Here is a 17661-nt window from a genome sequence, read left to right as displayed (position 1 = left end):
CAGGCTTTGCAGTACAAGCTTCAAGATGACAGAGCACTAACATTGTTACTCCAGGCCTTACCTGCCCACTATCAGCTTGATGCCAACACAACACAGGCTTTGTTACTCCAGATACTACCCGAGCAGTACAAGCTTCATGATGACAGAGCACTAGCATTGTTACTCCAGGCCTTACCTGCCCACTATCAGCTTGATGGCAACACAGCACAGGCTTTGCAGTACAAGCTTCATGATGACAGAGCACTAGCATTGTTACTCCAGGCCTTACCTGCCCACTATCAGCTTGATGGCAACACAGCACAGGCTTTGCAGTACAAGCTTCAAGATGACAGAGCACGAGCATTGTTACTCCAGGCCTTACCTGCCCACTATCAGCTTGATGGCAGCACAGCACAGGCTTTGTTACTCCAGCTACTACCTGAGCAGTACAAGCTTCATTATGACAGAGCACTAACATTGTTACTCCAGGCCTTACCTGCCCACTATCAGCTTGATGGTGTTGGTGCAGACGCCGTTCAGAGCCAAGGCCAGGGAGACAGCTGGAAGAAGAGGGAAGAAAAGCATAGTCTGAGACAAGGCTGCTTCTGGAACAGGACACACAGGAGGAAAGTGCAACACACGGGCCCACCATGCAGACACAGTATCCAAGTGCAGCACACAGACATTGCACAGAGGTGCCACGCACAGCCCTACAATGCAGGCACAGTGTGCAAATACGCCTTACAAGCACACTGGCAGAATGCAGTGCCATTGCTCCTGGACATACTTCACGGCTAAGCAGACAGGCAGGCCATGCAGGTACAGCACATGCGCAAATCATACAAGTGGAAGATGCAGGCATATCACGCAGATGCAGCATACAGGCATCCCACACAGGCAGAACATTGAGGTGTAGCATACAGGTTCCACACGGAGACACACCATGCAGGCACAGAATATAAGCATAAGCATGCTACACGGGCATTGGACACAGGTGAAGCACACAGGCACGCTGTGCAAACACAGCAATCAGGGGCACGTCAGGGACACACTAAGCATACACAGCATACCATAACATATCCACCAGGTGGACTGCACAGGCATAGTAATACAGCAGAGTAATCACGTGCAGCCTGCACACATCCTAAACAGGAACCGAATACAGACAGAACACACGGGCATAGCAGGCAGAACCTGCACACAGGTGTAGCAGGATGGAACACCAGGTAGGCATGGCATACAGACACAGTATGAAGGAGCAGCAAGGGAGCACACCATGCAAGCACACCACACATGCACAACATGCAGGGTCAGGGGACAGGTACCACAACGCTGGTGTAGCACATAAACAAACTGCATAGGTGCAGGACACATGCACAATAAACAAGTGCAGCATACAGGAACAGCAAGGAGGCACAGCCTGCATGTGCATTACACAGTCCCAACACAGAGGTGCGGCACAGAGGAATAACAAAGACACAGGTTGCAGGTGCAGTACACAGGCGCATTGCACTGACACATAGCAGAGGCACAGCCTGCATGTGCAACACACAGTCCCAACACAGAGGTGCGGCACAGAGGAATAACAAAGACACAGGTTGCAGGTGCAGTACACAGGCGTGGTGCACTGACACATTGCAGAGGCACAGCCTGCATGTGCAACACACAGTCCCAACACAGAGGTGCGGCACAGAGGCATAACAAAGACACAGGTTGCAGGTGCAGTACACAGGCACAGTGCACTAACACATTGCAGAGGCACAGCCTGCATGTGCATTACACAGTCCCAACACAGAGGTGCGGCACAGAGGCATAACACAGACACAGGTTGCAGGTGCAGTACACAGGCACAGTGCACTGACACATTGCAGAGGCACAGCCTGCAGGTGAAACACCTGATAAATCAGATTAACGTATTATTTTCCTCCTTCCCTTCTAGGGGGTTCTATTTTTCAGTGTTTGAGTCTATTTGACCTAAAACATTTCCCCTAATCACATCTGATTGAATTTATTTGACCTTTTATTCGGTCTAAAATGCGGGGGAAGACCCCTGCAATCCCCCCCAACTTCCCCTCAACCTAATCTATACTGTTACCCACCCCCATATATATACTGAATTAAATTTGATGGAAAAAAGGTAAAAATCAATCGATCAAATATTTTAGGTCAAATGTTTTAGGTCAATTGTGCTAATACCATTTTCAGTGCTCACTAGATGTCATCACTTCATTCTAATGTGAACCCCAAAACATGACCCTACTTTGCTGTTGCTCGCCAGAGCCACACGGAAGGTCTCCAAAGACAGCTTACCTGTAACTCTAGCACCAATACTTTCACTGCCGGAAAAGGTAACACATCTTATTGTTGCAATGTTGCCTTCGGTGTAAGTGTCGGTGCAACATTGCCCGCCGCGGTTACACCAAACACGACGCCGCCCAATAGATTCTGAGCATGTGCGTCCTAAATGGATGTGCTTCTTGACATATTGAATCCATCTTTAATATCAATCAAAGCAGGGATGGACTGGCCTATCCGGAGATTTCCCAGTAGGCCTCTGCACCCTGGCCTGGGGTGGACTGGCCTATAGGGAGCTCTGGAGATGTCCCAGGAGGCCTCTGCACCCTGACCTGGGGTGGACTGGCCCATAGGGAACTCTGGAGATTTCCCAGGAGGCCTCTGCAACCTGGCCTGGGTTGGACTGGCCCATAGGGAACTCTGGAGATTTCCCAGGAGGCTTCTGCACCCTGGCCTGGGGTGGACTGGCCTATAGGGAAATCTGGAGATTTCCCAGGAGGCATCTGCACCCTGGCCTGGGGTGGACTGGCCTATAGGGAGCTCTGGAGATTTCCCAGGAGGCCTCTGCACCCTGGCCTGGGGTGGACTGGCCTATAGGGAGCTCTGTAGATTTCCCAGGAGGCCTCTGCACCCTGACCTGGGGTGGACTGGCCCATAGGGATCTCTGGAGATTTCCCAGGAGGCCTCTGCAACCTGGCCTGGGTTGGACTGGCCTATAGGGAACTCACCTGGCCTGGGTTGGGCTGGCCTGTAGGGAACTCTGGAGATTTCCCAGGAGGCATCTGCACCCTGGCCTGGGTGGACTGGCCTATAGGGGAACTCTGGAGATTTCCCAGTAGGCCTCTGCACCCTGGGCCTCTTTTGTGTGGTAACCAATGTTATTTCCAAATTTCTCAAAGGAAAAGTGTTGGGTTGGCTGAACATGTGTAATATGGGGCCACTTTGAAAATTATTTCCGGGGTCTCTTTTGGTTCCCCCTCGACCCCTGTTTGACAAGAGTGCATAATGGCACCTTCTCATTATATGTAATTATGCTAGTCCTGGAACTCAGTAAGGCCTACTGACCTGCTCTGCGCCTAGGCCATAGGAGCATCCCCCTAATGGAGGATGCAGGTGGTGTTGTCCTTACTGGCCGTACCACTGCAGCATTACAAAAGTGAACTGACCAGTATATGACTATATTGGGTAATGTTACTTATTGGCAAATCCATCTAAAGGCATTTGCCATCTGTGTGGGGGAACCGATTTCCAAGATAAGGAAGGATATGCCTATTTATTTATATATTTATCTGCATTTGTAAGCCGCTTATACATCAAGTACAATTTATTTGAAATGAGCCCCCTGTAAAGGGTTAAACAAGTACAATGTGTGGGAGTAAACCTTAGTGACAGGACTGCTCGGACCCTCACACAGACTTTAAGGACATCACAAGTCAATGGGGTCGTCACCCAATATAATTATAGAGGCAGGGGGCTTCCATTAGACTAATACGGTCATGTAATTAAGCAATACTCTCTCAGTGGGGGCTTTACTGCCTGTTAATGTCCCAGACCCCAAGTTAATGCAGGCCCTGTTACCATTAACCTGGGCGAAGCCCACCACTCCGGGGATTATGCTATTATCACCCTCGAACGCCTTATGAGATGTCAACACATCTTTGAATTTGCCGCGTCAAATGGAGCCCGGCAGGCAAGATGACCGGTGTCCAGCTGGTCAGTGGGCTCACAAGGCCGGCCAATAGCATAAGGTAAGCCTGAAATTTCAAGCACCCTGATTGGTGGGGAGCCACGCCTACATCGCCTCCTGCACACTAACGCCACCTATAGTTCAGACGCAATTTATGCCACCAGTGATAAAAGAAAGGAGGATTTTTGTGCTGGAAATCTATCATAGATGCCCATTAAAAAATGTGTTGTTGCCATGCCACCACCCACTCCCCTGCCCAGCACAAACACACACGCACGCACACATTCACTCGCAAATTCCATTCGCACACAGCATTCACTCACTCCTTCACACGCACACCCATACATCATACACTCACTGATTCACACACATATAACACATACAAAATGAAAGTCTTAGCTGCACGCAGCCTGGACCGATCCTCACACAACTCCAGCTCCAGTTCCCACACAGCATGAACAGGAAATAGAGCACTTCCTGGTTCATGCACAGAGGAGCCAAAGTGTCACTGATAAGAAGCGGCACCCAACCCATTTGTATGTGTGGGGTGATGGATTAACATTCTCTTGCACATACATACGTGCAGGACCCCAGCCTGTATCCCCAATGTGATATGCAAATATGCGGCAGCAAAATGCCACTAGCTTTGCATGGCCCATTGGACATGCGTAGCAAGGATGCGTAACAGGGAAACTGTGTTTCCCCTTGACAGTTCAAGTAAGCCCAGAAGCGTTCCCCAAGCTGCAGCAGGCACCTGGGGAAGGGCTCCTAGGCTGGCGCGGCTCCTTCAGGATGGGCGAGGGCTCAGGAGGATTGACACCCCCTTGCCCATTATGGACTAGCTGCCCTTGCTCAAATCCTGCAAATATGATTTGAAGTGACCATTGCAGGCATAGATGGGCACAACCCATCTATGCCATTAATGGGCACTTTAAATAACATCCTTGATGGGTGAAGTGCTTCATGCATGCAATTTAAAATGACCATTGCTGGCATAGATAGACACCCTATCTATGCCAGTAATGGTCACTTCAGTAGTCTCTGCACGGGATTTACAGAATCCTATTATGCCATCTGTATGGTTGGTGATGTAAATCACTTGCAGAAAAGCTACACATGCACACACTCACACATGCCCACACATACACTATTATACTAATGTAACCGTCCATACATACATACACGCAGAGCAACTCACTCAACTTGTCCTGCACACACACAAAGCATAACATTCAAATACACATACAGTCATAACGATACAAACATACATTCATTATAATACATACATTCACCACAAGACATACATTCATTACAATACATCATACATACATACATACATACATACATACATACATACAACACATGATACATACATACGTTTAATTATTTGTATTGGGTATTTATAATGTGCCTATACAGCAAACGGTGTTTCAATAAAACATGCAACACATGCATGCACTTACCGATGCAGTAGGTCTCCACTGCAGGCAGAGCAGGGGCACTACGAGGCAGTAGCATGCTGGGCGCGCAGCGACAGCATGCCCCAGAAGGACTTTGAATGATTCAAGTGCTTCCGGGGCGCGCCGCTGCCGTGCGGGCCTCTAGCTAATGAATTTCTGACTCCACAGAAGTATGAAAACTAGTTCTGCAGATTTGTACACCGCTTTCCAGAGATTTGCCTGCCTCTGCCTGTAGGTGCTTGCCACACATTAGCACTTCTGGGAATCTACTGGGAACCGAGGAGCTGGAAGCCTCGAGGAGCTTGGTGGCTTCCATTAAAACTCTTGATCTAATTTTGAATAAGGGGTACACAATAGACCTGGTTTGACATTTGGCAGAGAGGCGAGGCACTCAGGCTGCACTCTGTACAAGGCAGTTGGGCTGCACTTGGATAGGACGCAGCACGTGCAGACAATGCCAACACATATGTAAATAAATAAAATATACGTGCTATGTCGTGCTGTTATTTGGTTGAGCATTGCGGACATTTCCGGACCTCTTGACACTCTGGAGCTCATATTCGAGTCGCCCATAAAAAGAACCCGGCGACCTGTTGCGTTTCCGCTTCCGGGCAGACAGGTCCCCAATGCATCATATGCACGACGGAGTGCAAAAAGGTGGCGCAGAGGCTTGTGCGCTGCCCCTTTGCACTCTGCCCCTTTGCACTCTGCCGTGCAAATGAAGTATTCACAACATGCAGCGTTTTCACGGGATTCCTAAGGAGTCTGCCGGGTTTCTGCTGGGGTATTTCTATGGCAGAGAGGAAGTGAGCGGTGGAATGCCAAGTTACGTTCGGCTCCTCCTTTCCACCGTACAAATGAATGAAAAGGAGGCGCAGCATCCATTGAATGCATTAAAGTCCTACGCCCCAGGAGGTACGTGAGCTCTGCTGTGTCCTGCAGGAGACAGGGTTGCTTGGGTTAGTAGCGGCGGAGTGGGCAGAGCAGGAAGTGATGCGTGCAGGTGAAGCCTCTCTACACGGTCCTGTCTCAAAGCCCTTTGGGGTCTATACCCTAAACTCATTGGTGCTAAGTTCACGATTAGGACATGATATTTCGTTTGGTCATCAACGGGTGGCGACGACAAAGGAGGCTCAGTATCTCAATGTAGGGGAGTCCATGATGTAATCGCCCCATACCCACTCTGTCTCGTATTCTAAGAGTGTATCCTTCTCAGGAAGCCAGCCTTCTTCTTGCTCTTATGCAAGTGGAACTATGGTGGACTTCACCTTGGTATCTTCTAGGCAAGTGAGCGGATCCCTTGCGGCCCGTGCTATCTCTTCACTCATCGGTCTACTAGAATGGAGCAATGCTTGCTGAAATGTACGCGCAACCTTCTTTTGGCGTCGCCTCTTTCTTTGAGACCTACATCCAGGAAAGTGTTTGCGTCACAATCCAGAACCTTCCTTCTTCAATGCAGAACTCCTCGCCTTCCAATGGGTTATGACTTCTTACAGGCCTAGAGTAGGCACTCTTTGTTCGTTGTATTTTCTCAAGTATTTCAATGCCAAGGGCTTTGTTCCTCAGAGTGGGCCATTCAGACGCGTGTGCCCTCCCGCCGCCCAGTAACCTTTGTACGTCACGCAGATTTTCGATGCCCGGTGTGGTTCATCGCCATGGCTTCCCCGGCTCATGATACTCTGACGGCGTTCAGTGCCATGTTGTTGATCATTATTGATAGATCAAGTATGTCAGCAAAGCTACAGGGAAATGAAAATAGCCAAGATGCCACAGGTTGTAAAACAATAGGGACAACTGGTTTAGGCAAGAAACACTGAGGTTTCTCACTCCTGAGGTTCGGCCAAGCAATAGCAGCTGTGAAAAGCTTCTCCCCAATATTCCAGCTGCTGGAAAGCCTCTGACAAGTCTTTGGTGATGCTGGGGACTGAAGGTCCTTTAGGTGGTCTAGTGTCTCTCGGTGGATTTTCCCATGATCAGTCAACTTGGTCGCATCAAAGATGGCTGACTCACAGTGCCGTGAGCCCGTTTCAGAGCAAGGTCCAGTAGAAAGTAAAGGGCTTCACTTGCTTCTACGCAACGCCCCAACCGATGGTCCAAACCAATCTCCTGAGAAATGAAGACAGAGACTCAGCCGTCCACTGGGCTGTAAGGCTGGCCTCAGGACACACATGGTTCTTAATCCAAATGACGCATGTGTGGCGCATAGGTCAGGGGAAGGCTGTAGTGGTTTGGTGTGTGTTTGACCGAATTTCATTTGTGCATGGCAAACTGACTGCAATTTATCTGCTCAAGGGCCAATTTAAACGCCCATACATTTTATTTTTTTGTCCCCCACCTCCACTTTTAAGGAAGCGGAGGACACCCTGCACCCCTGAAATTGCAAAATATCAAAAATGGGGAGCGGGGCACACCCCTGCAACCCCTGCTCTCCAGGGTTGGTATTTTGCAATATAAATCGATCAAATTGACCCAAAGGCCAAATCACCCATGGAAAAAACAACCAAATTGGTCCTTAAGTCAGATGTTTTAGGTCAAATAGGCTGATACTGTGATGATGCAAAGGTTCATCTTCTGGATGAAAGGCAGCACTCAGTGTTTACCTGCGAGATAATGTCACCACGGGACATTTTCTTGCCAGAAGGACAGCTTCAAATTTGAGTGAATCTAGCATGATCACGCCGTCTTACGTCATACAAAGGGATTTCCCAAGATACTCCCCTAAAATAGCAACACAACTTCATTCATGTTGGTCTTACATGTCCCAAATGACAGGAGTCGCCTTACTCTCTGTGTAGGAGGGTGTCCAAGGGGCACCAGATCATTGGGCAACCTTTCCTGCACTTCTGGATCTGGCGAGGTGGTAACAGTTACACCATTCTGGCATCTGCTCTAGACGCAATGTATAGAAGACTTTTTAATTGTAATCTACACGTTTTGTGTCTTTCTTATTGTTGGTTGCTTTTCATCTTTTTCATGGTATTGTGGTAAATGCGGTCCATGGGTGGATGTGCACACACACACCCAGTGAGAAAAGGGGACAAATCAATAACTTTAATCTGGCTTCACGCCATTATGGGTTTCTGTGTCTATAGGTGAAGATACAAAGCAAATACACTGGGGGGCTTTGCCTAGTTGCCTACAGAGGCAATGCAAGTGGTTGCATTGACAAGTCTATAGGGAAAAAATGGGGGATGGCGAGGCGCGCACTCCAGTTCCCAGTCAAATTAGACCTGTTACAAAAAGTAACTTTGTTAGATCCCAAAAACAATTTAATAAGTATTAACAGGGTTGGATCCCATCTGCTGTTCAGTTGGTCTGTTTCTCTGCTCATCCCAGCTCTTTCCTGTCTCAAACAATCATCCAGGAGGCTGTGCTGGTATGCAGGTGATTCCAATTAGCAGCTTTATAGTCTCTAGGGATTCTGGTAGCTGTAGTGTACACATGTTACCAAATTAGGTGACCAGGAACTGAAACCCCTCCTAGTGCACAAGTCTTTCCCAAATTTGGGGGAGGGGAGAAAACCATAAGTGTGGTTCTTTAAAGTGGGGCACAGTAACCCCGGTGCTGCTGACTCTGGAGCCGGGGACTCCAACATGGTGGAGAAAAGCAACAGAGGAATTGAACAGCAGCACATGGGATTCAACCCTGTTCCTATTGCATCATGAGATCCAACCCTGTTACTATTGCATCATGGGATCCAACCCTGTTACTATTGCATCATGGGATTCAACCCTGTTCCTATTGCATCATGGGATCCAACCCTTATTGCATCATGGGATCCAACCCTGTACTATTGCATCATGGGATTCAACCCTGTTACTATTGCATCATGGGATCCAACCCTGTTACTATTGCATCATGGGATCCAACCCTGTTACTATTGCATCATGGGATTCAACCCTGTTACTATTGCATCATGGGATCCAACCCTGTTACTATTGCATCATGGGATCCAACCCTGTTACTATTGCATCCAACCTTGTTACTATTGCATCATGGGATCCAACCCTGTTACTATTGCATATTGTTGGTATTTAACCCAGTTACTATTTGCATCAAGAATTTTTGACTGGGAACTAGAGTGCGCGCCTGACCTTCTTTTTTTCATTTCTCTACGTGAGTTCCGGGCTCTAGAGGCAGCAGCACCGGGGTTACCATGCCCCACTGTGGAGGACCATAATGATGGTTTTTATCTCCCCCAATCATGGGTAAGAATTGTGTGTTTGGAGGGGTGTTGGTTCCTGGCCATCTTAAATGACTGAACTGTGTCATCACTACAGATACCAGAATCCTTAGAGACTGTAATTGAATAACTAATTAGCAACACCTGAAAAAGTACACAGCCTCCCTGAAGATTGTTTGAGACAAGAAAGTACTTGGAGGAGAAAAGCAAGTGAGGAATTGAACAGCAGCGCATGGGATCCAACCCTGTTACTATTGCATCATGGGATCCAACCCTGTTACTATTGCATCAGTCACTATTGCATCATGGGATCCAACCCTGTTACTATTGCATCATGAGATCCAACCCTCTTACTATTGCATCATGGGATCCAACCCTGTTACTACTGCAACATGGGATCCAACCCTCTTACTATTGCATCATGGGATCCAACCCTGTTACTATTGCATCATGGGATCCAACCCTGTTACTATTGCATCATGGGATTCAACCCTGTTACTATTGCATCATGGGATCCAACCCTGTTACTATTGCATCATGGGATCCAACCCTGTTACTATTGCATCAGTCACTATTGCATCATGGGATCCAACCCTGTTACTATTGCATCAGTTACTATTGCATCATGGGATCCAACCCTGTTACTATTGCATCAGTTACTATTGCATCATGGGATCCAACCCTGTTACTATTGCATATTATTGGGATTTAACCCAGTTACTATTTGCATCAAGAATATTTGACTGGGAACTAGAGTGCGCGCCTGACCTTCTTTTGACAAGTCTATAGGGGTCATAGCAGCCCCTGTGTCTATAGGGGTAGTTCCAGCACAAGTTTCCCTATGAATCTGCATCTATAGGTGCAGCTCGCCCAATAGCCTAAGCACGGATTCATGGGAAACTATGGCGACAGCCTATAGAGAGGAGTCAAAGGCAGCCCATCATGGCAGACAACCAATCACTGCTGCGGGTGGCAATGCCACATCCACAGCCAGTGGACGCCGGGGAGAACCTAAGATATATTTAACATTTCTTGGGGTTCATGGTTGTGGAGGAGGGGCCGCAGGATGGACATCAACAACGCTTGCAGTGCGGAGGAGGGGAAACTCCTGTTCCCTCGAGATGGAGGAAAGCGCCAACAGCACCTAGCAGTTTATGGAAGTTAGAGTGTGAATGATGGTGTGAGTGTGTGAGTGACTGCTTGAGTGCAACTGACTATGTGATTGTCTAAGTGAATATGTGTGCTCAAGCAAGTGTGTGTCTGAGTGTATACGAGTTACTGTGTGCATGTCTGAACGACAGTGTTTCTGAGTAATGGAAAGGAAGAGTGAGTGTGCTGCTGAGTGAATGTGTGCTGGGTGCAGTGTGCGATTGAGTGTGTGGCTGAGTGTATACAAGTTACTGTGTTCATGTGTGAGTGACTTTCTGAGTAATTGAATGGAAGAGTGAGTGTGTTGCTGAATGAATGTGTGCTGGGTTTAGTGTGTGATTCAGTGTGTAGCTGAGTGTATACAAGTTACTGTGTTCATGTGTGAGTGACTTTCTGAGTAATTGAATGGAAGAGTGTCTGAGTAAGTGAATGTGTGCTTGGTTTAGTGTGTGATTCAATCTGTGGAAGAGTGATGGAGCAATTATGTGGTGTAGTGCATACGTGTCTTAGTTCAACTGTGCATGAGTAAACACATGGGTGAGTGAATAAGTGCATACATGCATGTGTGAGTTCAGTTAGCATTATGAACATGTATGACTCGTACACGACTGAGTATTTTTGGGTGCATACATGCACGTCTGAGTACATGATCATTGACATGTATGTTTCGGTGTGTGATTGAGTGCGTGCGTTAGTGCCTGAACGTGTAAATACATGCAGGTGTGAGTGGAAGTTGGGTAGATGTGCGTGTGAACAGGTGTATTAATGAGTGTGTTAGCGGACGAGTATATACATGCAGGGCCAGCTGCAGATGTGTCAGGGCTGAGGGGGTGCGTTTTGTACACATCACTCTTTCCTTTCTGAATTTGGATGGAAACTAAAATGCGTGTCTCTTGGCAGGGTCTTCATGGTGCCAAACATGCCTGGCAGCTCAAGGGCTGTGCAAAGAAACTTAGCAGGAAGGTTGAAGTTCTTTAAATGGCTGCAGATCTGCAGCCCCTGGCTTGTTGTACAAGCACTCACTTATAGGAGCTTCCCGTTACTGGCATTCAAGTAATAATGTGTTTTTTCAAATAAATAAATGTGAACAAATACTAGTTGCAACTTGTTTATTTACATACCAAACAATAAATATGGATGATGAGAGAAACAAAATGAGCGAAAAATAAATATGGATAAATACAGGCAGCAATGGTGTACAAAAATAAGACTGAGTGCCTTAATTATAATGGAGACAAAGGAATGCGGAGAGGAGGTTAATAGCTGCAGATGACGATAGGGCAGGCAGCCACAGGGGAGCTGAAACACTAATTGTCCACTGAACAGCTCTTGGTCAGCAAGGTAGTAATGTAGTCAAACTTGGAGTAAAAAGAAAACTTGGTGACATAACACTGCTGAATACTGTAAGGGTCGAGGGAGGTGATGCCTTGAGGGCACCAGCAAAGGAGGTCCATAATATGCACAGCAGAAAGCATAGAGTTAAAATACATTTTGCTTAGCCATAAATCTGCCAAGAAGAGACCATCAACTCAGGTGGCACCTGCCTAAGGCTCGACGACCATTTCAACGGAAGAAGTAGAAAGGCCCTGACGCTGTCCCTGCCCCGTCCCCATACTTGGGAAGTGTGTCTTCACCCCATGAAAGGGTTGAACACTTGGGAACCCCACTGCAATGAGTACAGTCCTTGGATTCCCAAGCCAAACAGTCCATGAACAAGCATTGACAAAGACAATAGTTTGGGATTTGTTATGGTTAAAGGCTACACAGACTCCACACTCAAACACACATCCGTAGGCTGATGGGGACAAAGGTGGCATGGACAGGCGAAAGAGGGGGGCTCGGGGGGGGCAGATAGATGACTGAATGAAATTTTGTGGATGTGTAAGTAGAGAGGCGATGAGGATTAATGAAGTAATGAGTGTGAGCATTGGAGAAAGAGAGTCTGGAGGAGGAGAAAGGAAAGCCTTGGAATGTGAGTGCAACTTAATAAATGACACAGCAAGGAAAGAAAAGAACATGAATGAGGGATGAATGGAGGGGTGGATGAGGTAATTAATGAGCGCCCACCCAGGGATGGCGAAACGGGGTGGATGGATAAGTGTGAGGTTGCATAGTTGGATGAAGGGGTGAGTGTGAAGGAGGTTGCATTGGAAGCTTAATGGGCGTGTGAAAGAACAAGGGAGTGAGGATGGAGGTTAAGTGAATGAGTGTAAGGTTGAGAGAATGAATGGATAAATGAACCAGAGTCTGAGGGTAGATGGGAGTGAGTGTGAGGATGCAAATCCACTATGTTGACTAATTATTGGAAAACTAGTCTACAGGCCCGTGTACACGGGCCAAAGGGCAGGTTTTCATTGACACAGTAGGACCACTATATACCGTAAGCCAACAGCTCCCTCTAGTGGTGGCAACAGGTGTAGCTATTTGAATTGGCATTGTCTCTATATACCCTAAGCCAACAGCTCCCTCTAGTGGTGGCAACAGGTGTAGCTATGTGAATTGGCATTGTCTCTATATATCCTGAGGCAACAGCTCCCTCTAGAGTTGACAACAGGCAAAGCTATGTGAATTGGCATTGTCTCTATATACCCTAAGCCAACAGCTCCCTCTAGTGGTGGCAACAGGTGTAGCTATGTGAATTGGCATTGTCTCTATATATCCTGAGGCAACAGCTCCCTCTAGCTGTGACAACAGGCAAAGCTATGTGAATTGGCATTGTCTCTATTTATCCTGAGGCAACAGCTCCCTCTAGAGTTGACAACAGGTAAAGCTATGTGAAGTGGCCTTGTCTCCATACATCTTAAGGCAACAGCTCCCCCTGAAAGCTACTGCATCCGACAAACACAGAGGGACAAACATACATTTGGCCTTTTATTATATTGTTTGATTGTAGAATAAAGAAATGCTTGCAAAAGACACATAATCTGTGGAGTTGGCTAGAATGAAGTGACAGCAAGCTTTCATGACATGAAGGGTGCCCCTTTCAGTAGGCAGAGTGTTCGCAGCAATAGTCTGCTTGGGGCAGTGTCCTGGCACAGCGCATGCACAGCAGAGGGACCCTCGTGGCATGTCAAGAACAGCCAGGATGACTTGCTGTTTTCGCAACTTCAATGTGCAGTGTGGGCATATCACAGGCAAGGGGCATGTTGACTGGGCGCATGGCACAGCCCAGATGGGGGGGTTAAGGGCACATGCCAGGCGAGGGGAAGGGCATTTGACTTTGCTTGGGTCAGTCTATCAGCAGGGCAGGTGGTCATTGTTGTGTGGTGGTTGTGGACGTGCCATGTGCAGTCCATTGTGGAAGATGCTGGATGTGTGGGCTCAGGCTGGCATGACTGAGGGCACATCAAAGGCAGGGTGAAGGCTTCATGGGCAACCGGTACAGAAAGATTTAGTGGCATCCCAGTGTCTGGGCATGAACACATATCATCGTCACAGGCAGGGTGAGTTGCCCAGTCTCAAGCCGCTGCCAGGGAGGGCACGAGGCTCAGTGGCGAAACACTGAGTGGGCGCCAGGAGGGTGAAGCCAAAGGACAAGCTTCAGGAATCGGTGCAGGGGCTGGATGAGGGCGCAGGACACAGGTCATTCAAAGTATCCCCCCAACAGTGTACAGGGGCACGGACGGTGCCTGGGCCCCGGAGCCCCCGCATACACGGCGCCCCTGGCAGGACACATGTAGCATAGCCACCCACAACCCTTTTTTTAGGATGTTACACCAAATTGAAGGTGTAAGCCTAAATCTGTAAATTCAAAGCTCTCTTTTAAATTCAACCACTGAAAACATTCAGAATGATATGATTAGCTAAGCTTAGTGAGGCAAACATGGACACCTTTCAGAAATGTTCAACAAGCACAGACAAGGTGCGCCCACTTAAGCTCAACAGGATGATGCAGTAAGCACAACTGAAGACTAATGAAGGTGGAAGGGCAGACACACCAGACCATGTATGAAGCTGAAAACCTATTAAGGGCCTCCATCACAGCATCTAGATGCAAGGCCTTGAGTTGGGGTAACATTCCGTAACACGTTCAGTGGCCTCTGTGGCGTGTACATGTTAACATGCATTGCTCCTGCCGCGGCAGGCTTTTCATCCGCTAGGGGTAACTCCCAGATCTGTCGACATGTTTGGAGCGCTCGTCAATGGATTCTGCCATGAAAGTCAGATCTGCTAATTAGTCTCACTTTCAGACAGCGCAGAGTTTTACAAACTGTTCCCTGCCAGTCATTGGGTGTATAATTCATTATAGCAACATCCATACATAAGACATCTCATACATAACATACAGGAGTATTTGTATAGTGCGAATTTACCCCCGCAGGGGCGTCTTGGCACTATTGACAGATAACAGATGTTTTTTGTTTTCCAGCTTAATAGTACTGCTGCTGTGCATTGGTAATCAGCTTCCCAGCAGGTGTTAAGACTCATGAGCCTCATTACGAGTTGGGCGGTGATGGTAAAATGCAGTGGTAATACCATATACCGCTGCATTGCCGCACCGCCCAACAATGAGTTTGGCAGTAAATTGCAGGATTCACCCCGACTATGAGCTGGAGGTAAATCTGCTACTTTTCTGCCATATTTCGGCAGAATTATTGCCAGCAGAATTACCGCTGTGGTAATTCTACCAACATCCCCCATAGAGTCCAATGAACTCCAATTGAATGGGGACTAACACCGCCACTTGGTGCAGTGGCTTTACCGCCGGTTTACAATTTGTGGTAATGATATTATAGTTTGGTGTTATCTCAGAAGATTTACTGCCCAGATACCACCGGACTCGTAATGAGCCCCATAGCACCCAACGGTTCTACATGCTTTGAGTGACTTACATTTAAAAGTCTTTATTTTGGTCGTGCACTTTTGTGCAAATAGAATTCAACCTGATTTGTATTTCCTCCATACCCTCCCTCCACCCCCACCTCGCCACCCTCGACCCCCACCCTCCTTCTTCCCTACCCACACATACATATACCTAGAAAGAAAATGGGTCGATTTCTGGTCGAACAAAAGTGCATGACCAAAATGAAAACTTTAAAAGGTAATTTGTTCAAAACACAGTATAGGGTACCCAACATGAAAGTGGGCACAGAAGAAAATGCGCCCCGCAGACACTGAGCACCCATGTCTCGCCTATGCTCTCCTAATTGGCTCCAAAGGAACAGCTTCATAACAGACAGCTGTCTACTGACACATCTACCTTATAGGGTGAGGGAAAACATGGTGTGGACTTACAGTCCGCTGGAATCGCTCTTAACACCCACTCCTTTGCATCTCTGCTTCCCTCGCTTTGTCCTTCCCCTTATGGCTTGTAAAGCGCTCTGAAGCTACGTCCAGACTTAATAAATAACCTAATAGTCATAATAATAATAACTACATTTATATCAACTGAACTGGGCTTCACTCTTAGAAAGTCTCCCAGCCAATGTATGCCCTTGACAAGCCTGTTACAAAGGTGCCAGCAGTCTACAAGCTGGAAGGTACATTCCTGGCCATAGGAGGATGGTCGCTTCCAACGGATTACTAAAACCCAAGTTATTCTAAATATCCCATTGCCCTTTTTTGGAATAAGAACAGGCATTCTTTGAAGGTAAACAAACAGGTTTCAGTCGTTAACTGTTTATCTCAATGGTCTCCTGGCAGAATTGGTTAAAAAGAAATATAAGACTATATTTAGTTTGAAATAGTGGCCGGCGCGGAAATACAATAGTTAATACGAACATCTATTTGATGTCATCTTCCTATCAACTGGTTTCATGTGACTCTTGCAGCTGTCAGAGCTCTTTGTGTATCTTTGTCTGGGGCTCGATGGTCCTCCCACATAAGCTGTTAGGCCCGGCCTGGGATGCCTCTTTGTTCTATGTTGGGGGGCTTGGCACCTTCCCAGGAGGACAGGTTATGTCCCCAGGGCACCGGGAGGGAGATAGATACTTCACATGGATCTCTGCCATCACAATGTGGGAGTCACACCTGTGGGAGAATTACTGGAGTCTTTCTGATCTCAGGGAGAATAGGAGAGGGGGGAGTATGCTAGTCCTAAGGAGAAGGACTGAGCCAGAGGAGGGTCCTGCCATCATGAAAATACCTCGGTCACGCTTCCTTCCTGTGACCTCTACTAAATTCCTGCAGACAGGCCTCTCTAGGAGCTGACATTAGAAGGCAAAACTCTAGTAACAGCATCCAGGATTGCCCCACCCCTTACAGGATACTTGGAATGGACCCTTCTGTTGTGGCAAGTTGACACTGTAAGGGCCGAAGACCACCTCAAAGGAGTCATGTCTGGAGTCCTCTGGAAGAAGAGTTTTGCTGGAATCTTATTCGGGTTATCAGTCTGACTTACGTCCCCAACAACTTGGGTGAAGATAAGGATCTCCAAGGAGGGTGCAAGATGCTGGCCCCAAACACCTCCAGGGGTCACAAGGAGTGACCTGCTGCCGGAGCGCTTGCCTTCTGCTGGAAGGATTGTCTCTGGAGGATAGCTCAGCAGCAACGTGCTCATCTTGGAAGCAAGACAATGCGGAGCAACACAGGTTCGATCCCTGCGTCCGCGCTTAGAAACCTCTGGGTATTAAGCGCTTTATGAATAACCTATCATATCATATAATAACACTGATACCCAGGACTCTGCCTACTGGAAGTGGCCCACCTGCAAGTATCCGCAGCCGACCTTTCTGGCTGACAAGGGCAGAATGACTGTTTCCTTTGAGACCATGGTCAGGGTCCCACGGCACCCCAGGATCAAAAGGAGCAACCATGGGCCCTGCCCAACCCTTTGAACCACTTCAATCGAAGGTGACTGCTCTCTCGCTAGTTCAATCTGCTGCAATACCCAAGGGAGCTGCCTTTGACATTCTTTCTACTTTGAGCCATTGGCATGGCATGGTCTGTCTGTTCTCCAATGCCTTCGA

The 17661-nt window shown here is 47.7% G+C and overlaps 1 protein-coding gene across 2 annotated transcripts in view; it reads right to left on the bottom strand.

The window, feature by feature from the left end:
- Positions 1 to 17661, bottom strand: part of PLPP4 (phospholipid phosphatase 4) — a 1071056-nt gene that overhangs the window by 367735 nt on the left and 685660 nt on the right. For both annotated transcript variants that reach the window (XM_069611950.1, XM_069611951.1), the window contains exon 4: positions 476 to 539. In XM_069611950.1, coding sequence (XP_069468051.1) covers positions 476 to 539 — 64 coding nt within the window. The remainder of the gene's footprint in view (positions 1 to 475; positions 540 to 17661) is intronic.

Source organism: Ambystoma mexicanum, chromosome 8 (assembly GCF_040938575.1).
Source record: "Ambystoma mexicanum isolate Mex_15411 chromosome 8, UKY_AmexF1_1, whole genome shotgun sequence".
NCBI lineage: Eukaryota > Metazoa > Chordata > Amphibia > Caudata > Ambystomatidae > Ambystoma > Ambystoma mexicanum.
Note: the sequence above shows the minus strand (reverse complement) of the source record. Positions and strands in the feature narration are given on the sequence as shown.